Raw genomic sequence first — 26,589 nt, 5'->3', positions numbered from 1 at the left:
ATTACCAAAATGAAAAAATCAATTTTTTTCGGATTTTCTTTCATTTTTGCGTTAGTTATTCAGTAAATGTAAGGTAAAGAGAAAAAAAAAAAACTGAATAAAACGTAAAAAAAAAAAGTAAGAAAATCCTAGTTTTATCTCGGTTTTCGAAAATTTTTCACAAAAATACCGCCTTCCAAAAATCACTATTTTTTTTTTATTTTAATTGTTTTTCTAGTAAATAGCCGTAGTAACGGCCTTTTACACTTTTTGCCTTTATGTCGCAACTGCTTTACTTCTCTTTCTGCCTTCATTGTGCGGCTGTGGGCCGACTTGTGCTTATACTGTACTGCATTATTACGGTGATGCCCTACAACCTCCCTCGTGCAATGGAGGTGTAGTGGCGTAGGGAAACCACAGAGAAAACCTAGCCAGTACAGTTTCGGTTTGGGTGAAGCTCCAGTGATCGATAAAATTCCCATTTTACCGATCACTGGATCTTCATCCCGCGCCTAACGGTCAGAGACCTTCGTTCGAACCCAACGCGTGGCTAAACGGTCACCCAGCCAAGTAGTGGCCATGCTCAATGCTACTTGACTTCGGTGATCGCCCGAGCCACGCGCGTGCCGAACGGCTGCCTCAGCCGCTTTACTTCCAAAAAATTTATAAAATTTTTTTGTTCCTTTAATTTTTTGGATAAGTGTATTTTTTATTACCAATTGAAAAACAAAATTTTTTTTAACTAGCCTCATTTCTCATAACACCGTGCTTAAAATTTTTGAGAGTGCTCAGAGAACTTTGAAATTTAGGAAAACAAAATAAAAACAATAAATTTAAATGGTAATCATCGAAATAATTTGAATTTTGTTAGAAAAATCGAGTTAATAAATAGAAGGACCTTCTGAATAATTTTTTTCTATTTGTTTCTGAAAACTACTTTCGAAAACGAAGAAAATGAAAAAAAAAAGTTTTCGTTTGGTCCATTTTTGGACAAATGCTGGGAATTAAAAAAAAATTCTTTAACCATAAAACAATGAGTGCAGAAAGGTTTGCTCAAGATCTGCTCAAGGCTCAAGGTCAATTTTGAGCCTTGAGCAGATCTTGAGCAAGCCATGCGTAACTATTTTCAACGACAGTCTTCCTCCAGAATTGAGTTATAAGGTACTCGCGGGTAATAAGGCCTGTCGGATAATAAGGCCTAAGTGACAGAAATGATATTTAAAATAACTGCCTCCGCCAAAGGCTACTCTAGTAGAAGGGTCTTGCATAGAGATGTTACGACAAGTTCATACAGTCTCGATACCACGTTCCCTGTCTTCTAGATTTTATCATCCGTCATAGGATGTCGTAGCGCAGAAGAAATTATAAAAAACAATCTAGTCTTCTGAATCTTAAAAAGGATACTGATAGTTTTAAGTGCCGTTGAGCAAAGCAATCTAGTCTTCTGTCTTTAAAAAAGTATTGTTGCTAAATTTAAGTGATGATTCATCTCTAATACCAATTTTATTAAGTATAATTAAACTATTCTAGTTTGTTTAACCCGTAGGCCCTATTACCCTACCGTAGTAAAATAAGGCCTATTCGTATGATTTTTGTAAAAGTTTAATTTTTTGTTTGTTTGTGGTATAAATTACCATTACTTCATTATATTTTATGGCTAATGTATTGAAATAAAGATTAATGATTCATTTCGATAATAAAATGAAATATTTTCGATTCTATTCAAAATCTCCCTTAGCTAGGCCTTATTACCCGCCGGTACCTTAATCTGGCAGGAATTTATTATGTAAGGCTTGCACTAGGTTTGCAATTTAAATCTGCTCACAAATATCTGCAGTAAGACACTTACGCAGAAAAAAGGCACTAGCACCTATCGATCTTGAGAGCAAACTTGCTCAAAAATTGAAAACGATTGTTGTATGGGTGTGTTGAGAGGATTAAATCTAGTTCGCAACATATTTTTTCTAATGTAAAGTTAGATAGGTACCTTTAATTTCCTAAGTTCATCAGACCATTTACAGCCATCTTTGTGATGAATACAGTAAACAATAGATCCCATAATTGTTTTCTCGGTTTCCATGTCTTGAAAAGTCTAAAAAAAAAAAATTGTTTTATTTATTTGTTTTTAAACGTTTAAAATAAAATTTTAAGGCCTAAGTATACAAATTATAAAATACAAAGAGTATGCATCTGGGAAAAACGAATCATATATGGCCATACAGTAGCATATGCACTTCTTAAACGATTCTATAGATGAATACATATAAAAGTGCAACATAGATTTTTATACATCTTACATATTATATATGGCCATGCATGACCTGATTCAGGGCATATATGGTCATAAACGGGCAGATATGGCCTTATATGGTAACGGTTGCTACGTTATCTGGTAGTAGTATCTCGATACGATAATCTTTCACAAAGATTCAGCCTTCCAAAAATCACTAAAAAATTTCTAAAATTTTCCTGTTTCTTTAATTTTTGAAAAAAAGAAATAATTTTCCCAAATAAATCAATTTAGTTGTGGCTTTTTTAAAAATATTTCTTAATGACAAATAAATATATTTGGTACAACAAAATATGACAGTTGATTTAAAAAGTTTTATAATTTGACGGAAATATATAATTTATTTGTGGTAAGTGATTGATATATTTGTGGTAAATCCCAGTGAACACATGACCTTATTTTGACGTCATATGTAGGTCATAGCAATGTCACGGCATCTGATGTAAATTTGATGTAAATCTGACGTTCTACATGATTTTAATATGATGTAAAGCTTGTGACATCATATTGATGTAAGCATGACTCTTGTATGACGTCATAGTTATGACTTATGTATTACGTACGTTTGACATAAAACCTACATCACATTGTTACGTAGTAATAAAGTCATTATCGTATATCATAATGACGTAATTTTAAAATCATACATTTTTGTCAGTAGCAAAGTCACGGTTATACGTAATATGGATGTCACTCTTAAATCATATCTTTACATCAGTGACAGGTCAGTATTTTACGCAATGCTGATGTAATTTCCGAGTCATAGTTTTTTGTCATCTATTTATTGAAATAAAACAATCATAGAATGAATTTTCAAATATGTGTAAATGTGTAAAAATAACAACTAAACGTCGAACATTTTCGGGGTCAAAGTAATCGATAAACCTCGCGGTCTTGAAACCACAATAAATCCACCGTGGATCCGCCGTGAATCCACCGTGATTTCGTGACATTTATCCACCGTGGTTCCACGGTGAAACCACCGTGGATCCAAGGTGAAACCACTATAAATCCACTATAAATCCACGGTGGATCCACGGTAAAACCACAGTGGATCCACGGTGAAACCACCGTGGATTCATAGTGGTTTTATGGTTTTTTTGTCGTGTTTGCAGTACGTTTTCAACGTACTTTTATGGTATAGTTATACCGTTTAATACATAAGCGCTAACTAAAAATAGATTTTACCAACTATCAAATAAAAAAAATGAAAAATTCGAGAGTGAAACTACAATTGAATTACGATGTGAAGCTATAAGTCTTAAAAAATTAAATTTACTATAAACTCGATTCATCTTTGCTGGGTTGATAGTAAGTGACCGAAGACCGATTTTCACATGCCTTAGCGCGAAAGCGCGTATGTATATTTTGGTCTCACCTCAAAATTTATTTTTTGTACTTTGACAAAAATAGTTCAAGAAAACATTAATGTCATAGTGTAATACAAGATACCCCTGTATTACTATCAAAAATGGATTATTATCTCTCTGCTAACATTCAGCGAGTAACGCATTCCATGATCGCTTCAAGATCAGAACTTATAACTTCTGAAATAAGTATCTTACCAGGGACACTACAAAAGGTGGGCGCGATCTAGTGGTGAGCACTGAACTACTTCCGCTGCTGCTGCCTAGCATCATAACTTTTTAAATCAATAATCATTAGGATTAAATATATATTCATTAATCTCGAACAAATATATCTATAGATATATATATATATATATATCTATATATATATTTGTATATATATATATATATATATATATATATATATTTGTATATATATATATATATATATATATATATATATATATATATATATATATTTATTTATTCTAAATGGATGTATTTTTTTGTGTCTAAGTAATATTTATTAGAGTTGATATAATAATATATTGCTTTAATATTTGGGGTTGTTATTGGCACTGCAAAATAATTTATTTGTCTATTAAATAAATATTTTCTTAACTTAACCAAATGATTTTATTATCTCAGAGAGAGAATTATTAATTCTTTAATTAATTATTAAGAATTATCGAGGTTTTATTGTTTACTTTCATTTTTACAAATTTTGTTCATTAACAAATACACAATTAAAAAGAAAATTGGGATAAAAATTTTTTGAATTTCGAAAGACTTCGTCCACAGAATTTTTTGAGCAAATCAGCTAATTATTACATGCTTTGCAACATTTGATATCGTGTTTGAATAAAATTACTAGTTAGTTTTCAGGAATTGATCAATAAAATTACGTAAAAGTTATCACTCCAAAACAATGTTATAGATAATTTTATTCGTGAGGTTGTTGAAAATCAACGAGGTAACGTTAATTATTATTCACAGAAAGTTGGACAAAAAAAAAGTCTTATGATTGCTGCATCATATTTTAGGTTAATTAAGTCGATAAAAAAATTATGTAAAGTATCACTATTATTTATACATACTAGAGTGGTCCAAAGAAAAAACTGCTTTTAGGCAAAAAAAAATTCCCTTCAAAGCACAGCTTTATATCTCAGTTCTTAATGAGATTCAATGAATTTCTATTTTTCCATTTGAATTACACGCGTACAAAAATTCATTTTACGTTTTCATCCGGTAAAACTACGGAAAAAATTTTTTTACTTGAGTTAGATTTTTAGAAACGTCTTCATTTATCACTATTTCAACTGAAAAATTCATGTCAAGATCTCGCGTCAAACCACGGTAAAACCACGGAAAAACCACTGTGGATCCACAGTGGATCCACGGCGGATCCACGGAAAAACCACGGTGAATCCACAATGGGTCTACTGTGGATCCACTGTGGATCCACCGTGGTTTTGTCGTGGATTCACCGTGGATACACTGTGGATCAACTGTGGTGAAATGTCACGAAACCACGGTGGATCCACAGTGGTTCCACGGTGGGTCCACGATGTGGTGGTTTCACCGTGGATCCACGGTGGTTGCAGGACCGCGAGGGAAACTCGATAATAGATTATTCAGACGTTTTAGATTAAAACATTAGCGTGAGCATAAAAAAATTAACTTTATTTTTTTAAATGATTTATATCGAAAATATCATTTAGGATGACAAAGAAAATGTAACGACAGTTTGAACTCTTTTGATATTATGATTCTAAAGTTTAAGTATCACAATTTTTCAATCGATTAAATTTCATACGATTTTGTGGAATTATTTAATGTTTCGCAAAATTTTATATAAGATTTTTTAAATTTCACATCACAACAAAAAATTAAAAAATTTGATGAAACTTAATGAAATTTTATACAATTATCATCGAGGCCCACAAATATTGTTTCTATAAAATTTCATATAAGTTCATGGAGTATTTTTAAATTTTGTAAAAATCCATCACGAAAACTTATGAACTTTGTCTTTTCCGGCATTTCACTCTAAATACATCAATTAAGCACGAGATTTGAACTCTCGTGATGTGGACCAGTGAGCAACGTTCAGGACTACCAGCCAAGAGGAGCCGTGTTCGAACCCAGCAGATGCCCAGGATTTTTTCATCATTTAACGTTATTTAATCTTGTTTCAGAATTCACAATGCGTTCGCGCGGTAATAATCAAATCAAAAATTCGGTATTTAATTTTTTTTTTTTTTTTTTTTTTCAAAAATATATTTTCCGAATTGATAATTTTGACAACACCTATATGTCATATTGACGTCATAAAATGTCACACAGACATCACATTTACGTCATGTATACGTCATTAGTTTTACATCATAATCTTACGTAAAAAAGTGGGAAATAATGAGCCACACCTGACTCATTCGTGACTTATATCTTACGTAAATGATGACTTAGCGTAACGTGACTCTGACGCCAAATTTACGTCAATGTGTTTACTGGGAAAGATATTAAATTTGTGACATATAACCTAAAATTTGGCAATACTTTTCATATATTTGAAGCCCTTATTTATTTGTAGCAATTGGATCATTTCTTTACCACAAATAAATCACTGATTTCACACAATTAAACTACTTGAATATATTATATCTTTCTCACAATTAAATAATTATTTGGCCATATCCAAATATACAATATCTTTGGCTCAAATAAATCTTTTTTTCAGTGTAGAATACTCGGTGGTTATTATTCGAACGAGTATGATTTCATGATAAGCTGCGTATAAAACCTTTGTCTCATGTGATAAAGGAGAGGATAGAGGAAGAAATAAAGCAATCTTGTGATCTAAGGTATCTTTTTGAATAAAAAATTAAAATGATGATAAGAACATAACAAAATGTAAAATATTCTAACGGTTGCGAAACAATGCAAGTGGTGCTTCCGTTAGTAGACACGAATGAGACCCCGGACAAATTAATGCTGAAAAGTGAGTAAACGGAATTCAGTTTTCAACTGAAAAGGTCTATCCGAGGGTCTGATTTTCGTGGCATAAACGTATGCATATGATTATATCATATTTCAAAGCTCAGTTTCATAAGCTATCGCTTCATCAATTTCTCTATCACCTATAAGTTGTCCCTGATTAAAAAAAGCGATTTAAAACGATTTGCAATGTTAAATGCCCATAACAAGAGGGATTCAAAAGTATTCAAGGTCTTCAAAAGCATTAAAAAGTATTTAAAATTTTTTATTTCGAATCGTTTTAAATCGCTTTTTTTAATCAGGGGTACGATGATGGAGATAAAATTACATAATAAGAATACAAATATTTTCGGCTAAAACATTGAGGGTGTCTGAATTATTTGATCGTTCAAAGGATTTAATTTTTACTACTAGCGGCTATATTTCGCATTTTTATTAGAATTTTATAAAAAATAATTAACATCTTAGACTTTTCGATTCAAATTATTTGGCCCTCTGTACTTATAGTGACAATGTACACGCAGAAAACGAGTCGAAATTATGTTAATATTCAATATATTGTAGTAAGAAATACTAAGGCAAATCAATAAGTGCATTACGTTTACTATTTATTACGAAATGTATAGTAAAACTCACAAAATAGGAATTAATATTATTTGTTTATCTAACAAATTGCTATATTATTACTTTTATTACTAATTCATTCGTATTCTTTATTAATTGAACATCAAATTTCATAAAGAAAATATTGAATGTATTACTAAACGTTTAGTAATACATTTTATTCTACGATTCAACGATTTTTACTCGGGTGGTTTTTTTTTTATCACCCTGATTTATAAGCATTGATATCGATTCAAATATGGGCATATATAAACTTATAGATAAAAAGACTTGTTTATGTTTATCTAATGAATTCTATTGTAATTTATGTTCAGAACCGAATTCATTACTTGGTGCATTATTCTTCTAAGATGTATCAATTTGATCATTCGAGTTAAGAAATACCATGGATTTTTTGTATTTATAATTGCATGTAGCTCAATTCCTTAGTATAAAAATATTGTTACAATAGAAGTTGCGTTTTGAGTATACCCGGGAAAAAATGATCAGACCTGACCATGCCTGTTCATGTATGATTAGGCCTGAAATTAGACATGATCAGGCCTGATCATACCTGTCCATGCCTGTTCATGTCTGTTCATGTCTGAAGCGTTAAATACAGTCAGGTCTGATCATGCCTGTTCATACCTGTCCATGCCTGTTCATGCCTGGTCATATATGTTCATGTCTGTTCATGGCTGTTCATGTCTGCTCATAGATCTAAAATTTTGTTGACCAAGAATCTATCTCGTATAAGATTTTTATTACTTGAAGTTCATACGAAACTTACTTTTCAACTAAATCTCTTAGGTCAGTGGGTAGCGAGTTACACTTTCGAGCGCAAGGTCCACGGTTCAAATCCTGCACACGCCCGAATTTTTTATTTTTTTTATTTTTATAGCAATAATTATATACATGTATAATTGAATATAGTTATACATAATTATATATAATTATATAGGGCCATTTTTTATATATAATTTTTTTACCCGGATGGGCATGAACAGACATGAACATACCTGATCAGACCTGAACATGCCTGATCAGGCCTGGTCAGGCATGATCATTTTTCATGTCTGATCAGGTCTGAAGACTCAGCCTGTTCATGTCTGATCGGGTCTGATCATTTTTTCCCGGGTAGATAAAAAAAACGATCCTAACGAAAGCGCTCGAGTAGCAGTGCGGCAGTTACCCATGCAGGAGCTGCCAGAGTTGAACGACGGGGCTATACTTGGCCCAGCACTGGGGAACCTAGCTTCGGCACACCTATATTGGCCCATGCTTGGCTCAAGACTGGGAAACTTAGCCTTGGCCGTTAAAATGATTACCCGGGCTTGGGCCAAGACTGGGTAACTTAGCCTTGGCCGTTACAATGATTACCCGGGCTTGGGCCAGGCTGGGTTCCCCTGTCTTGGCCATTCAATGGCAACCCCGGCTTGGGCCAAGGTCGGATTACCCAAGATTGGCTATACCTATGGTGTAATAAGTAGATCATATAAATGTATCAGTTCAACATTAGTAGGTTCGTCCAGTAGCTACCGTTCGGACCCAGCAATCGGTAGGACGGCAGTTCGCGCCCAGAGCACAGCAGATTTTTCACCAAGTTTTTTTCACATCACTTACCTCCCTTAGATAGTTTAAACGTTAATGATCATGAAATCTACGAGGTTAATAATAATAAAATTTTTTTTTAATTAAATTTATTTGTTTCCTCGATGTATGGGCCAGGTCTGGCAACGAAGCCTGGGCCCGGTCTGGTAACCAAGCATGGGCCAGATCTAGTAACCAACCATGGGCCAGGTATGGCAACCAGGCTTGGCCCGAGATTATCATTCCAGACTTTTACCAAAACCGGGCCAAGACTGGCTTACAAGCCTGGCCTAAGGTTCTACAAAGTTGGGTCAAGTCTGGGCCCGTGGTACTTTCCACTCTGGGTAGTCCTTTCGCCACTATAGATATGGCTGTATGCAAAGTAAGGTCGACGAAATTTTCCAACGTGTATTTACGTAATTTGATGTGAGGAATCTGATTTTGATAATTATAAAGTCTTACGATGGTCCGGTTTTTTGTTATAAATAATTTAACTGTTTAAACTCAATTTACAGCAAAACTATTATTGTTAGCACTGAATTTGTAATTCGTTAGTTGTGAAATCGTTTAGCTCATATTAAAACGCATAATTAATGTTTGAATCACTTTTCGTTTATCTTAATTATTTATTGAGATACAGTAAAATGAATTAGCGCGCATCGATAATGGACTGTATTTAGCTTTACTAAAGTTTTAATTTTTTGTAAAAACAAATGGTGGTAAGTGCAAATTAAATTATTGATAGTTACGAATTCTAATAATTTAACTAATTTTTTATAATTTTAAAATAAATATAAAAAGGAGGCAACGCTATTCAAATTGAGGTGCATGCGCTCTCAGCTCATTATCGGTGCGCGTGCAGCCTCTACATTAGAACCTTACAGGAGAAAATTTATTATTTTTTAATTAAGATTGACGAAAAATGATTCAAGCATTAATTATGTTCTTTGATATGAGTTAAACGATTTCGCAAATACTTTAATGTTAACGACAATAGTTTTGCTGTAAATTAAGTCTAAACAATTAAATTGTTTATAACAAAAAACTGGACCATCGTAAGACTTTATAACTATCAAAATCGGATTTCTTGCATGAAATTACGTAGATACGCGTTGGAAAATTTCGTCTATCTTACTTTGTATATAACCATATCCTATAGTGGCGAAAGGACTAAGTGGAAATACTTCATATTTAAAAGATCTTGTTTTCAAATCCTTTTATATTTTTCAGCGGAATTTTTCGGTTTCTTCGGCAATTTTTATTCTCCATTACCACCACTCGTATTTATAACGTATATACAGTTCAGTCGCGTTATGAACCCGCTTATAGGGGTGTAGGGGAATATAATTCCAAGAATTCCTGTACCCCCACTTCTGCTCAGCAGTTGACCGCCGTAACTCAGACTCCCCCTACTTTACAAGCGTGTGAGTGCGTACATGATTATTTTCATAGTCATGAAGGGGGAATTTCTCCAATAGAAATAAAAGTTGACGGATTCATAACGTGACTCGATTGTAGACTAATTTAATATTTAAAATACTATTGTTAATAAAATAATAGCAAAAACATAAACTACTTTTTTTACATGTATATATATGCCAGTGAAGACAAAAAAAGCGAGTTACCAAACCCAATTTGATGCTCTTTACCCGGACTACGAGAATGTATATTATTTATGTGTAGATATGTGTACGTATGCATGTATGTATGTGTATATTTTTGTAGTCAGGATAAAAAGCGTCAAATGAAGTTTAGTTAAGCCTCTTTTTCAGCCTAATTTTTCTTGCTGTACCCGTAAGTAAGATAGTTACGACAAAACTGGGTTTAATTTCATTACATCTCTCCTACTACATAAGCCCCCTTTTTTCCTCCCTCACCCTAGACTAAGGATACTTAGGTTCAAATGGAGTTTAAGCGAAAAAAAATTTCGGCTCGGGAATATATTCACGGAATTTTCATACTATGTATGGTGACTTTATAAAATAATGTATGAAAATAACTTTATATTTATCACTTTATGTTTACACACAGAAGAATTGAAGAATAATATTTATATAGCCACACATAATTTAATTATAATTTTCTTTCCTTCTATCTATCACAAAAAGTTAAGAATCATTAGGTAACACTTCAATGTCAACAGTAAAATAAATCTGCATTGAATTGAAAAAAATATACGATTCTGCTGTTCACGATATATAGTGAATGGATAATCAGATTGTGACAAGTTGAGCAGCAAAAACATGATTCCATCGATTGCCACGATAATTTTTTTCAAAAAATTCTCTTGACATATTTATTATTCGTTCGCGTAAATGACGTATGTCTGTGCAGTTATATATCTAAGCTGATGCTCTTTTCTGAAGGAATGATACAATAAGGTCGGTTAAACTCATCTGTATCGCTAAGTTCCCACGCTTTTGCCGTCCGTCCTCTCAATTCCCATAGTATCAAGTCAAGAAGCTACATAGACGACGCCCCTTCGCCTCTCTCTTTGCGGGATTCTTCTATTTCTTGAAAGTCAACGCAAACTACACTCTCTCATGTTTCTACAGTGTTTTACCATTTTTTATTCTTTTTTCTATTTTATTTCCATCTTGTAATCTATTTTTCCTTCTGTTCGTTAATAACGATTATAATACTTTAAAGACTAGAAAACGGTTAAAAAATAATATTGAAATTCAAAATGTACATTTTCTAACGATATTATCAGTAAATAATGAGTTACTTATGAAGTAAAAAATTACTTTAAATGTAGTTCGTATTGCCCATATTTAAATCCGTATTCAAGAGTCAGCCCAAAGTTTACTCAAGGGACGTATGTATTTTATCTTCTAAGACCTATGGTACTATGTAATTCAAATTGAAACAAATTCTTCGTTTGATTTCTCAATTGATATCTGGCTTCTATGTTAAACTCATATATTATATACATAACATTAGAATTTAACATTATAGTTTTATAGATTACTATGTATAAAAAAATTATCGTGAAATGCTATTAAAGATGATGACAAATCAAATTATTAATAACTTATTTTTTAAACTATCATGATCCTATTATCTTTCTTTTCTAAGGAGTAAAAGTCGAAGAAAATATAGTGAAATATATTTTACTACTATGTAAATACTTGTGATAATAGCTCTGGTAAGATTTTTATGATATACATGCGTCACTTAAACTATGGTTCATTTAATTTTGTTAATTAATATAAATCTAAATATATTGTATATTAACCTCGTCAGTGATGATTGGTGTTTTATCCATATTATCGTTGATAGGACTCGGTGGTAATATGGGGCTTATACTAGGGCTTACATGAAACTTTGATTCTTTGCTAGGTTTTTGAGGTGATACTCTAGCTGGAAAGCTCAAAGTTTTAGTCCATTGTGAAAGACCTCGTACCATTTTGCCAACTATGTATAAAACGACGAATAAATAAATAACAAAATTTAATATTATCCAAGAGAAAGTTTTTTGCACTAAAAATTATAAGTTCAACGAACCTAAATGTCACAACTGAAATGCACAAAGATATAGAATAAAAGTTCTTAAGAGAAAATGCGGCTTTACGCTCCGACAACGCGTGTATCCGGTATTTATAGTCAACAGTCAAAATACTTCTTTTGCGTCGATGAATTTCAGTTATAATGAATTTATACCGAGAAAATATGCCTACGAACACCCGCTCGACACGACTAGCTCTCACTGACTAAAGAGCTATGTAGAGGCAATGAAACATCGTATAAGCATACAAAACGGAGCGGATGAAAAAAGAGGAGAGCAACAGCTGCGAACAGAGTGGAGCAAAGTACAGTACATTCAAGAGCGCTCATTGGGCAGGCGAGAATCCAAAAGTAAAATCTTAAGAGGAGTGAAGGAGGCAGGAAGAGTGCGTAATAAATTTTTCCAATTAATATGTTATAGACAAAAATATTGTGTACAATGTAAGGACTATTTAGAGAGAACTATTTATTAATTTTCATTAAGTAATGCTCGACACCGAGTTTCTGGAATTGCATCATCATATTTTCATTAAGCAGCCGATAATTTTATAACGTTATAAGAAAAAGTAGCATGATCAATTAAAGTTCCTTTTATAATATATTGACAAATCAATTTAATTTGCTAGTGAAGCATCTATACTTGTAAATAAATTAAATATAAAGTACCGTTTTAGAAAATTCCCGAAGCTTATAATTTCATCGAAAATTGAATGAGGAATTAAAAAAAAATAGTTCCATATTTTTATCATTATCCTAACACGGTTCAAAATTAAAATTAAGAAAATAACCTCGTTTTTTTTAAGGTTCTTATGAACAGATATTGCTCATATTTTTTTTCTTAGAAGCTACCATCATGTTCCAAAACATATCCGGTATTTAGATCAATCGATTCACAAGGTACTGAGAATAACAATTTTTACTGATTTTCAGTATTTTTCAATTTATTCAGAAACGGTAATAGATAAAGATCTAAAACTTGCAGCATCGAAGTATCTTATGAGTACCAACATTTCCTAAAATTATGAGCCCGATACCTTTCTGGGGCCGATTCGGTATTCTTATCATTCCATGGCCTTTACTTTTTAGTACTAATATCAACATCAATTTATAAAGGTAAAACATCTACTCTAATCCTAAGAATAATGCTTTGTAAGGTGAGATCTTAAAGTATAAAAAAAAAGTTTAAAGGTTATGACAAAACTACTCTCTCAATATGAATTAGTGATTTTTCACTAATTTCAAGTGAATATTCACTAATTGTCAATGCTACAATCGTACCACGCAGAATTAGTGAATATTCACTAAATGAGTATGTGAATATTAGAATTCACTGATTTGATAAGTGAATATGAGAATCCACTAAATTGAAAAGTGAATATGGGAATCCACTGATTTCATGGGTGAAAAAAAATATTATATTGCGAAAAAAAATATAAGACACTTGTAAGTAGATCCGAAATGTGATCAATGTATTAGAATCATTACTTAGAGGAAGTATACATGATTTTGATTGATGAAAAAATCCCGGTGACTGCTGGGCTCGAACCTGCATCTTTCCGATTCAAAGTCTTTGATGCTATCCACTGCGCGGACCTACGCATGAGCTCGCGTGAGTGTAAATAGTATATTCGTTATGATACCAAACAATAACTGATGAGAAATAAAAAAATCCGTGATGTTATGATTGACGTACTCTACATATAAATATATTATTGTTCGGTACTTCTATTTTTTTTTATTTTGAAAGTTTTTTATTAAAATTTTTGAAAATAGCACCATAATTATTAATTATATTTATATCTAATAAAATATTTAATTATTTGCTAGTTAAAGTTACTAGTGGAATTGTGAAATTTACAAATTAAGAAGTGAATAACAGTTACACTTGTAGAAATTATGAAAATATCGCTAGTTCAGTAGTGAAAATCACTAATTTGCTAGTGAAAATTATAATACTAAATTTATTAGTGAGAATTCACTAATTTGTTATTTAAATACACTGATCATGAAGTGAATATAGCTTCACTACCGTAATTAATGAAATTTTCACTGATTCATGTTAAGAAAGTAAGTTGTAAGTAAACACTGTTAACAGAAAGAAGTTCCACATAATATTCTTCATTGTAGAAACCCAACATATATCTATGATATAAATTTATGACTTTCATTATCTTTTTTCCGACTGATCATATTAAGCTTATTTCAAACCCATTGTGAACAAATTCTATTTGACATAAAATATACTTCTGAAGACAAAAATATATAACCTTAGTTATCCCTGGCGGTTTGGAATCACGGTGGACCCTCGGTGAAACACCATGGAAGTGTAAGCACCGTGTAATCTCGGTGGATCCTCGATTTCTGTGCTATTTTACCACCATGTATACTCCGAATTTGACGGTAGTAACACGGTGTAGCCACAGTGGTTACATAGCGTATCCACGGTGATCACACCGTATATTTTCCGTGATTACACCGAATTTTAATCGTGGTTATATGTTGTTTTCACAGCGGTTGCATAGTGGCAGCACGGTGTATTCGTGGTGGCTATTTTCTTGATAACTGGATATCATAGGATATCGTAAGGGAATTCAAAAACTAATTTTTGATGGTTTTCGATTTCAAGACATGCAGAATTTGGACTCAAAAGAAATTACTGGAAATAACACAAAAATGTTATTTTATTCGAAAGTAACACTTTTTATATCCCTGATTAAACAACTGCATTCGATCGAATTAAACAGAATTAAATTTTTAATTCTATTTAATAATTCGATTCGGTTTAATTCTGATTAATGAAAAAATAATTCTACAATTTCTGGTTCTGAATCCGAATTAAACTGAATTAAAACGAATTTGAAATTGTTAAATCGGTTTTATTCTGTTTAATTCAAATTCAAATTTTCAATTCAGTTGAATTCTGTTTTGCAGAATCCGACAGAATATAACAGAATTAAAATTTTTAATTCGGTCGAATTCAATTGTTTAATCAGGGATGTTACTGTCAAATCAACACATAAAATATGTTAAAAATAATGTCGACCCCCGAGTCGAAATATTAGACGTGAATTGAACGTTTTAAACGTAAATTGAACGTTTTTAACGTTTTGAACGTAAATTGAACGTTTTGAAAGTAATTTGAACGATTTGGACATTAAAAACTCAATTTGACAGCTTTTAACTTATTCAAAATGTAGATTGGAGTATCATAAATCGAAAACGTAACTAAAACCTATTTAGACTTACAATAAGAAAACATAAGCATTCCAAAAAATTTTTTTCATCGATTTTGTACTCCTGGATTATAATCACGTCAATGCCCTAAAATTTTGTCGTCCACCTTTCTGGCTCTTTAATAAAAAATTCGTATTTTGAAAAAAAAATTTTTCAGTTCATACTTCTATCTAAAACTATTATATCTTTTCATATATTATAATATCAAGGTTATGAAAATTGTGATTACAAATATTGAAATAAATTAATTAATGTTATCATTAAACTAAAATCATAACTCTTGAAATTACCGATTTTTTACGAACGAAAATACAAAAAAATCGTTCAATTTACTTTCAGAACGTTAAAAACGTTCAATTCACGTTTAAAACGTTAAGAACGTTTAATTTACGTTTAAAACATTAAGAACGTTCAACTTACGTCTAATATTTCGACTCGGGCCATCACAAAAGAATTCTTGGAAAATTTTTACTTTTAATATATGCGTATGGAAATTTTTCTAGCACTCACAACATGTTAAAATAACATAAATAAGTGTAAAACGTTTGTTTTATATACACACGATATGTGTTGATTTGGACGGATCCTCTTTTACTGTGTACGTACAATACATACACTCGGGCATCCTCTCGAAAATAGTCAAGATGGCTCCCTAGGACCCCAAAACGTCGAGATCCGTTGAAAACTCGGTTTTCGAAAATCGGAACAAAACCAATAACGTCCCTTTTTTTTTTAAATTTTCAATTTTCTTAGTGGGAAGTTGAAAAAGTTTAATTTCTATGAAATCCACTAAAATAAAATAATGGTTTTAGCAAGGTCTTAAACTTACATAATTGAGTCTATCAAAGCTAGAAAAGTTCGTAAATAGAAAAAGTTATAGAATTTTTATAAAATATATGTATTGATTTCAAATAATTTTTTTACATCAGATTATGATCGGAACTAGCTGTGAATAAAAAACTTACTACTTGATTATATTTTTATAAAAATATACACATATTATAATTCTCAACTACAAGCTTCGAAAAACAACAGATTATCAATTTATGAGAGAAGTAATTATCCCCATACTAAAAATCCATATATGTATTTAATTAAAAGTATACCGTGAAAAATCGTACAATATATCGTGCTCTAAAAAATCTATATTGTTATAGGATATAGAATTCTTCTTTCATCGACGATATACCGTGCACCTGGAGATGTAGCAATCTGAAGATTGAAGTTGAAAGGCGAGTAAGAAAGATTGAGAGAAAAAAGGAACAATAAAGTAGAGAAAATATTTAGGAAGTCTGCAGCTGTCACAGCAGCTGCAACCTTTCTTGACTCTTGTTCACATATTTTAACGAACGTTGTATACTCGTATCTTACTTTTTTCAATATTTTACTTTATTTAGTAAAATTTTACTTTACTATAAGTCTGATACAAAAATGAAATCAAGGCTTAATTAAAATTTATTTATTAGCTTAGAGCATATTTATAGTCTAGTCGACAAGTTGAAAATCGTCCAAAATAGAGATACTGCTCTTAAAATTAGGTGCGATAGCTCATTGGATCCGGAATGACGCCTAGAAAAATGTTCTCAAAGCGTGTATTAGCACGTAAAAAATTGCAAAAGTTATAAACAATTAAAGATGAAAAAATGAAGGTATTTCGTTTTTTGCCAATATTTCATAGACTATTAATATTTAAGAAATCTAACAAAAAGATTCTTAAAGAGGAGGAAATTTCCAATAAAAAACTCTTACTCCCCGGATTTCTATCTCCATTATTTATAATTTTAATTTAACGCTGAAAATGGGTCTCCGCGCGACATTTTTAGGTTGCGCGCGCGGCGTCAAAAGCGAGTAGACACCTTGATTAATTTATTTAAAGTATTAAATATTTTTTTTTTAATTTGAAAAAATTATGGTGTATTCTGAACACTTTAAATAATTTATTCCCATTGGAAATTTTACTTAAAATTAATTTTTCAACAAATTGAACGATTGTTAACTAACAAAATTTTCTCGAACTTACGTCTTCATTGTAAATGAGAAAAAATGTTTAAATAATTGTCGTATAAATTTTTCGCTTCGTGGAGCCTTTCTTACATACATACTCAACAAGATCACGCCGTAAAAGTTAAAAAAATATTCATACTTTGTTTATAATAATTTTTGTACCCGGGAAAAAATCACCATGCATGATCACGTATGATCATGCAGGATTCATGCATGATTCGTGCCTGATCGTGCATGACTCATTCATGGCCAGGCATGACTAATTCGTGATCAAGCATGATCATGCATGACTCATTCTAGATCAAGCTTGCGCATGCATTAAGTTTGAAATAATTGTATCCAGAGATATTATCCATCAGGAAAGGTCATGCTTGAGCATGCTCTATTATGCATGACCATACATGGTTCATACTTGATCTTGTATAACTCATTTGTGATCCAGCATGATTCATTCTAGATCAGGCTTGCTCATGACTTACGTTAGAAATCATTGTATCTCGAGTTTTTTATATATAGTGGAAACCTATTTAAATATAGTGGAAACCTAAACATGCAAACCTCTCAATAAGACAATTTATAGATAAATTGAGAAAAATATAGATAGCCCGAACTGGGAATCGAACCCAGACCAATTCGGTATCGCGCCGAGTGCTCTACCAGTTGAGCTATCCGGCACTATACTATATTCCATTCAATTTGATCTATAACTTATTGAGCCACACCGTCCATCGTACGGTAATACACCATTCAAATATAGTGGAAAACTAAACATATTAATAGTTAAATAAATAAAAAAACAATTTGAATTCATAAATATTAATTGTTTAATGCATTAAGTGAATAATATGTTAAAAACAGTTTTTAATGAAAGTTCAAAATAAAAGAACCAATGAAAATTGATAAATTACTCTCTATCATTTGTATAGTACGATTAATTATATACCTTAGTTTCTAATACTTACAGCAACATCTTTCAAATAAATAAGCTATGGGAATGCTTGTGCATGCATAATAACGCGGGCTCATGTATGGGAATGCCTGATCGTATTTTTCATAAGCAGCCAATATTTAAATACGACCAAACGTGCTCGAGAGGAATCACAGATTATAAAATCATATGCCTGCTCAGGGAAGATCATGCATGATAATGTATGATCATGCATGATAATGTGTTACGTCCCAGCCTGCTCATCAGATGGCTCTGCCAATTTTTAAATCTTAAATAATAATAGACCGACCTGAGACCCGCCAAATCGATATATTTAAATAATAGAATAATAATATATTTTCTTTATAATAAATATTAATAAGTATGCACTTAAAAATGATCAAGTAGATAAGATATTTTTAATGCATTATAATATTTATTCATCATCGACAATTTCTCTAAAAGAATGTTAATGAATAAAAATAGATAAGAATAATTGTACGACAAATAATGACTGTTAAAAGAATATAAAAAGTGAAATTAGTTTTTCCACGAAAAAGTGAAAACATTGAAAAACATCGTCCGACTGCTGACGCAACAGCATCCGCGTCGAACGATGATAACGAACTCCCTCTTTTTGGGAATAAGGCCCTAAAACCTTATCCCACTTTTCTCAAGGGTGTTGGCTCATGTAAAGATATAAAAAGCCGATGCCCAATGCATCACCAGCTCAGCTCACACTCGTACACTCTCACATCAACCAGAAATTATAATAGTGCGGCTTATAACACGCAAGTAAACTCTCGGTTTAAATCGATTATATTATTCTTTTGACACGAAGTTCTTTGTCACATAATAATTGTAAACCCAAGTGTATATTTATCCAAATTCTTCGACTATTCTATTTTATATGAATAAATCAAAAATATTTATTCTTTAAATCACGACCAAGTTATTTCGAGCTTTCGAGAACTACCCCGTATCCGAAGATCTACAGTCACGTCCAATTCAAATAATTCGCGCCGGCAACTCACAAGCCGACACGACTCCAGGACGTAACACATGACTGGGAACGATCATGACTTCTCAGGCAGAATCATGCATGATCATGACTGCTCAGGCAAAATCATGCCTGTTCATGTCTGGCCAAAATTCAGGCCTGATCATGCATGAGATTTAAGCCTGCTCAGGCATGATCATGCATGTTGATTTTTTCCCGGGTACTTGAACAAAAACTGAAAAATCCAAGTACCCAGGTAGGAATCGCCAAGGCTGACCATAGGCCGAGCCTTGGCCCTGTTGTCACTTGCCAAGCTTCGGCAGCTGACCATTGGCCCAAGCCTCGGCCAGGGCTTGGCCCAATGGTTTGATTACGTTAAGCCAAGTCTTGGCAGCTAACCATTGGCCCAAGTCTAGGCCGAGGCTTGGTCCAATGGTTTCGTTTAATTAAGCCGAGCCTTGGGTGGTGACCATTGGCCCGAGCCTCGGCCAGGGCCAGGCCCTATGTTTTGATTTTTGTTAAATCGAGCCTTGGGTAGTGACCATTGGCCCGAGCCTCGGCCAGGGCCAGGCCTGATAGTTTAATTTTGGTTAAATCGAGCCTTGGCCGCTGACCATTGGCCCAAGGATCGGCCGAGGCTGGGTCCGATAGTTTAATTTTTGTCAAGCCGAGCCTTGGCAGCTGACCATTGGTCAATGCCTCAGCATGGGTTAAATTTTTATTTAATATTAAAATTATCAACTTTACATGTATCTATATATATATATGTATATAGAGAAGACCAGGGCATAACGGTCTACCGAGTATACGATTAATATCAAGAGTTGAAATTTTCAAAAAAGTAAAATTGTTTGATATACAATAATTTTCATTTAATTAGTTATTGCTATGTACAAAACTTTAGTTAACATGAAATTTTTATTTTCGGCGAGCGAAATGGGGTATCCTTTAAAAAAGTTGAAAAAAAAAATTTCTGAAAGTTGATCAAATTTCATTAAATTCAAATTTTTTATATGTAATATACATAAAGAAAAATTACATTTCACATCATTGGTGGATACAAAGGCAAAAAAAAAATTTTTTTGTGGGGCAGAGAGGCCCCCCTCCAATAAATGATAATTTTTTTTTTTATTAAATTGTTTTCATCATTAAGAATGTATTTCTTTCTCTTGACAATTATTTTTGGTTTTACAATACTCTAAAAAAATTTTTTTAGGTGTAATAAATCGTTTCCCCTCGATTAGCTTAATTACTAATTGTTATGTAATAAAAAAAAACAATTCTATATTTTTTATTTGTCATTATTGTGAACCCAAAAAACGTGTTTTTTGATTTTTTAGACTACAGATTATTTTGCATTATTTCAAAAATTTTATCAATAAAAAAATAAAATATTATTTTCGAATATTTTTAGTGGCCGAATTTGCCACAGCCATAGAGAATCAGCCGAAAAATGAATGAATATATTAAATTTTTTTTAATTTGACAATAAAAATATGAAAGAATCATTTATTCAGAATTTTTGGATGGTCCATTTTGCCCCAAGTGTCATGCGTAGTGCTAAAAATGCGCAAATATATCGGATTTATAGCAATTAGACTAAAAAAAACATTTTTTTTTTTTTAATATTTTGGGGGTACTCCGTTTTGCCTACCCTACCCCCTTTTGCCCCCCCCCTCCCCTTCCCTAGTAGTGCTAATAAAAATATGTCATTACTCATCAGACAATTTTGTTCATTAAATAAAACTACAGTTCACCTCATCTTTACGATTTAATATTTTTGAATTAAATTGTATTTAAATAATTAACAAGCAAAAAAATCATGATTATTTGGACATCAGATTTAGCACAGTGGATAGCGTCCCGGCCTAGTAATCAGAAGGATCTCAGTTCGAACCCCGGTAGCCCCCAAATAATTTTATTTGTTATTTCCCATTAATTCAGTAATTAGTTAATTACACTCCAATGTAATGTCGATAAAAGTGTGATCAAACTTTTTTTTAATTATATTTATTAATTTAAATAATAATATTTTAGATCGAGCATTGGGTGAGCCTTAGATTTTTTGCTTCCCGAGGTTTGGCCGAGGCTTGATTTTTTGTTTCCCAAGCCTTGGCCAAGACTCAATTTTTTGTTTCCCAAGACTCGGCCGAGGCTTGATATTTCGTTCCCCAAGGCTGGGGACATGGCTATCATCCAAGGCTTGGATCAATCCTTGGCCCAATGCTCAGCCAAGGCACGTGCCAAGCCTTGCATAATCCTAGTGACGCTTGGCCAAGGCTTGGTCCAAACCTTGCCCAGTTGTTCTTTCCTACCTGGGTAATGTTGTTAAAAAATTTTTTTTTTTTCTTAATCATCATATTATCGTTTTTTTATTCATACAAAATATTCATTGAATTGCAAAAAAAATTTTTTACGCCATTTGTTGATAAATTTTTTATAAACAAATTGATTATTTCAATATTTTTAAAAAATTTTTTTTCACAAAATCATTATACAGCAAATATTATGATTTTTTAAAAAAAAATTTTTCCTTAATAACAATTTTTAATTGTTTATAATCGTTTTTTAAATATTTCTATTGCTTAAATAATTAGTTAAGAAATTATTTTTTTTCTAAAAATCATAATTGACAGTCCTCTATAAAGTAACAAAAAAATAAAATTTTTTTACCAACAATTCCATTGTTTATTAACTTACCAATTTGTTATAAACAAATTTTTAACTTTGTTATATTTTTTTTCTAAAACTTATAAAGTAAACAAAAACAACCACATATAACAAAGTATAGAAAAAAATTTTTTTCAATTTTTTATTGTACTTTTAAAAAACACGTGCCACAAATGTTACAGCGGCAGCTTCATTTGTCTACTAAAAAACTAATATAACTTTTAAACTATTAGAGATACGAAAATAAACATTCTAGACGATTTTATGAAGGATTAAACGATCTTTCAAAAGAGCTATTAAAATAATTTTTAGTTACTGCTAATCTATTGTTATGTATTTTTTAAAAAGTTAAATGCCGTTTTATCTGTTTTACGGTTCTCTCACTAGTTAGAAACCACGAGAGTTCGACAAGCATCGAAAAAAATATTAGTTTTTATAAACAAATGCGTATAACTGAAGATTAGCAGTAACTAAAAATTCCTCAATTAAGAAAACTTGATGATTTACAAATGAAGGCAAAAATTTTTTTTGATAAATATCGAATTCTTTTAATTTTATAGTATTTAATAAAATAATTTTTCTTATAGCTTAATCTTGACTATATATAGTATTGAATAGCATGAAGTAACAGATTAAATATTTAGTTCCGAATGCGTGTGGTGGCCGAGCGGGCTAAAGTACATGACTTAAGCTACTCTCAATCGAAAGGTCGGCAGTTCGAGTCTCATCATGCGTTAAAAAAAATAAAATTCCTTCTTTACCGAGGGTAAAAAAATAGCAGTTAATCCTCCAGAGGAATTACATGAAGACGTACAAAGGGATACTAAATAATTTTTTTAAACAAGAAAAATTATTTATTGAAAAACCAAGATTAGGATTATTGTTGCTATTATAATATTATTATTAATTTTATTATTATTATCTTTGAATCAATAAATATAGGATCTCAATATTGCCCCTAAATCTCGATGAAAACTAAGCAGATCCAGGATTAAATGATTAAGAAATCACAGTAATATTACTGTCAATTCACAGCGATATTATTGTGATTTCACGAAGAATCTATAGTAAGACTGCTGTGAAATCACTGTATGATCACGGTATTATTACTGAGAAAGCATGACTGAAGCACTGCAGATCCAGCATAAACTGATAGTGAAATCACTGTAAATACACAGTAATACTACTGTCAACTTACAGCTATACTACTGTAAATTGACTCTTATGCTATTGTGATTCTACTATGAATCGATGGTGAAATCATCATAAAATTACCATCGGATGATAATTATCACACAGTAAGCAAATGGCACAAAGTTACAGTGATTTCACTGTCATTTCACTATGGGTTCACTATCTTTCCACTATGATTTCACCGAAATTTCACCATGATTTCGGAGTAATCCCGAGTCCGCGAGGGCTCATATTAATTTAATAATCTATAGTATCGTTAAAATAATGATACGTATTTGGGTTAGGGTAAGTATTCGTTTGTTTAATTTAACAATACGACGAATAGCTTTTGTAACGATATGTAGTTTCGTTGATATAGGTATCTGTATCGCCAGCGTAAGGATCCGTATAGCTACATTGGCTGTACGTATCATCGTTCTCGGTTGCCGGATGCCTAAATACAGAGTTTGCGCAATAGTCATGTCAGCGATTCATAAAATGCTTAAAATAAGGATACGGATCGTCATTTTGACGATCCACTGTGAGGATACTCTGTATAGCTGAATTGGCTATACGACGTATCGTTACCCGAGTAGAATTCTGGCTAATGAAGATGAGTTTAGAGCCAGTCACTAGCTCAGCATTACTAGCTAGCAGATTTAGCTAATAACGAGCTCACCGTTGGCTAATTTTTGTTTCAAGAATATTTTTAGCTCACCGATATCTCGTGAGTGAACAATATTTATTATTTACAGATGGCGCTGTACAAGAATGAAATCTTGACTCACTAGTGCCTCACAGCTAGCTCAAAATAATTATTTATAGATGGCGTCGTTTTCAAGTCAAAAGACGACTCACCACAAGCCGATAGCTGGCCATTATCTATGATTTACAGATGGCGTTCTATAGAAATGTAACGCTGACTAATCATTACCTCACAGCTAGCTCAAAATAATTATTTATAGATGGCGTCGTTTTCAAGTCAAAAGACGACTCACTACAAACTGATAGCTGGCCATTATCTATGATTTACAAATGGCGCTCTATAGAAATCTAACGCTGACTAATCATTACCTCACAGCTAGCTCAAAATAATTATTTATAGATAGCAAAATTTTCAATTCAAAAGATGGCTAACTGTAAACTCCTGGCTGGTCACTACTTATTATTTACGGATGGTGCTATAAAAAAAAGAATTTACTGATTTGTTATTGGTTTTTATCTAGATAATATTTATTGTTCTAGACAGAAAAAAAGGATTTCTTGACGCAGAAAATTTTCACTTGTCCTAGGAAAAATTTTACATCATGAAATGAAAATGAAAATTTTCTGGGAGCGAGAAAAACCTTTTTGGAACAAAAAATTTTTTTTAATCTCACGAAATTTTACGATCCATTATTTAGAAGGTTAAATAATATTGTAACCAGTTTATACTCAGCTTAATAAGCATCAACTTAGTAAATAACAATAAATCAACCTAACCTCAGATAAGTATAGACGACGCTACATAAAAATGTAACTGGAACTCACCAGTATCTCATGGTTATCCAACGAAAATTGGTTACAGATGAAGCTGTACAAAAACTGAAATTTACCTCATCAGTATCTCATAGTTATCTTGTCGCTAATAGTTACAGGTGGCGCTACATAAAAATATAACTGCAACTCATCAGTATCTCATGGTTGTCTAGTTAACATTAGTTACAGATGGAACTGTATAAAAAATAAAATTCACCTCGCCCATATCTCATGGTTATCTTGTCGCTAATAGTTACAGGTGGCGCTGCATAAAAATATAAATGTAACTCACCAGTATCTAATGGGTGTCCAGTAATTATTAGCTATAGATGGAGCTGCTTAAAAAATAAATTTCACCTCACCAGTATCTTATAGTTGTCTAGTCACTATTAGTTACAGATAGCACTGTATAAAACATATATGGATCATCAAATTGTAGTTGATTCCAACGAGCAGTAGCAGCCCAGTGGATAACACGCGAGACTCATCATCCCAAGGATCCGGGTTCAACTCCTGTCACTGACCAACTGGACATCACGATTAATTCGATAATAAACTCATAGAAAAATTAATCTAAATACCAATTGTAAAGCAAGTGTAAAAAAAAAAAAAAAATTTTTTTTTTTTTTTTTTTCAATTTCCGAGTCATCGTGAACTCATATTTTTTAGCTAGCCACTGGCTACTTTTCATATCTTGTCATTAGCTCATTTTTTTTAGCCAGCGATTAGCTATTTATAATTGCACACTTACTACCTCATTGTTTTAACCTAGCTATTGGATATATGTTTGAATCTATCCACTGGCTTGTTTTGATCAGTCAGCCATCGGCTAAGATGGCGTTACATAGTGAGGTTATGGCTGGCCAATTCTATTAGGCAGTGATGAGGTATAACTAAAATCTGTTAGCTACGGGCTGGCCACCTATGAGTTTTAATTCTACTCGGGTAAGTAAGATGACTATACAGCGTATAGCCAGAATAGCGATACGTATACTTAATCTGGCGATATTTTTCTCTCCGTGTAGTTAAGAAAAAAAAGTCTTCGGATGAAAGGCGAGGAATTCGTTTTGAAATAAACGCTGTCGATTTTTCGTATAGAAATTTTGTTGATTTTGGACTTTGAAAAAATCCATTTGTTTATGTTTAGGTATCAAAAAAAAAAAACGTCTTTGGACGATACGACAGAAATTCGTTTCGAAAAAAATGCTGTCGATTGGGGTATCGACATTTTCTCGATTTTTTTTTTCTCATTTCTAATCTTTTTTTTCTCGTTTTTTCATCATATCTCGCGAAATATTTGAGATACAAAAAAACACTATGATACCTTTTTTGTGTATTTTTTTATTTTGAACATTTTGTTTCTACCCGACTAGAATTTTTCATAAGGGCCTGACGAAGTCCTTATCGGGTTAACCTTATTTTAAATGAGGTCCCGATCAGGGTATCCTGACGAGGATCCTGATATGGATGTAACGCTTAATACCCATGAGGTCCTTATCGGGATTGCCTTATCAGGACCTTACCAGGATATCCTCATCACGTCCTTATCAGGATTGCCTTATCAGGTCCTTACCAGGATATACTCCTCAAATCCTTATCAGGATTACCTTATTAATAGTGTCGCAACTTTTGCCCGTTTTAAAAAGTCCTAGGGAAAAAATTGAAAATCGTAAAATTTAAAAATTCGAAAGTCGTGATTTCAAATAACGCACAGAAAAAAATTTTTTGTGACTACAAGATAAGATAA

At 32.2% G+C, this 26,589-nt stretch overlaps 1 protein-coding gene across 5 annotated transcripts in view; it reads right to left on the bottom strand.

The window, feature by feature from the left end:
- Window positions 1-26,589, bottom strand: part of LOC130672138 (TNF receptor-associated factor 4) — a 65,889-nt gene that overhangs the window by 4,855 nt on the left and 34,445 nt on the right. For 3 of the 5 annotated variants that reach the window (XM_057476473.1, XM_057476475.1, XM_057476474.1), the window contains exon 2: window positions 1,967-2,071. In XM_057476473.1, the coding sequence (XP_057332456.1) occupies window positions 1,967-2,071 (105 nt within the window). Of the gene's footprint in view, window positions 1-1,966; window positions 2,072-12,046; window positions 12,226-12,315; window positions 12,524-26,589 lie in introns of those variants that run through there. The other 2 variants (XM_057476472.1, XM_057476476.1) reach the window with 2 other exon arrangements.

This window comes from Microplitis mediator, chromosome 7 (genome assembly GCF_029852145.1).
Source record: "Microplitis mediator isolate UGA2020A chromosome 7, iyMicMedi2.1, whole genome shotgun sequence".
NCBI classification, from domain to species: domain Eukaryota; kingdom Metazoa; phylum Arthropoda; class Insecta; order Hymenoptera; family Braconidae; genus Microplitis; species Microplitis mediator.
The sequence above is the reverse complement of the archived record's forward strand: the minus strand, read 5'-3'. Positions and strand labels throughout refer to the sequence as shown.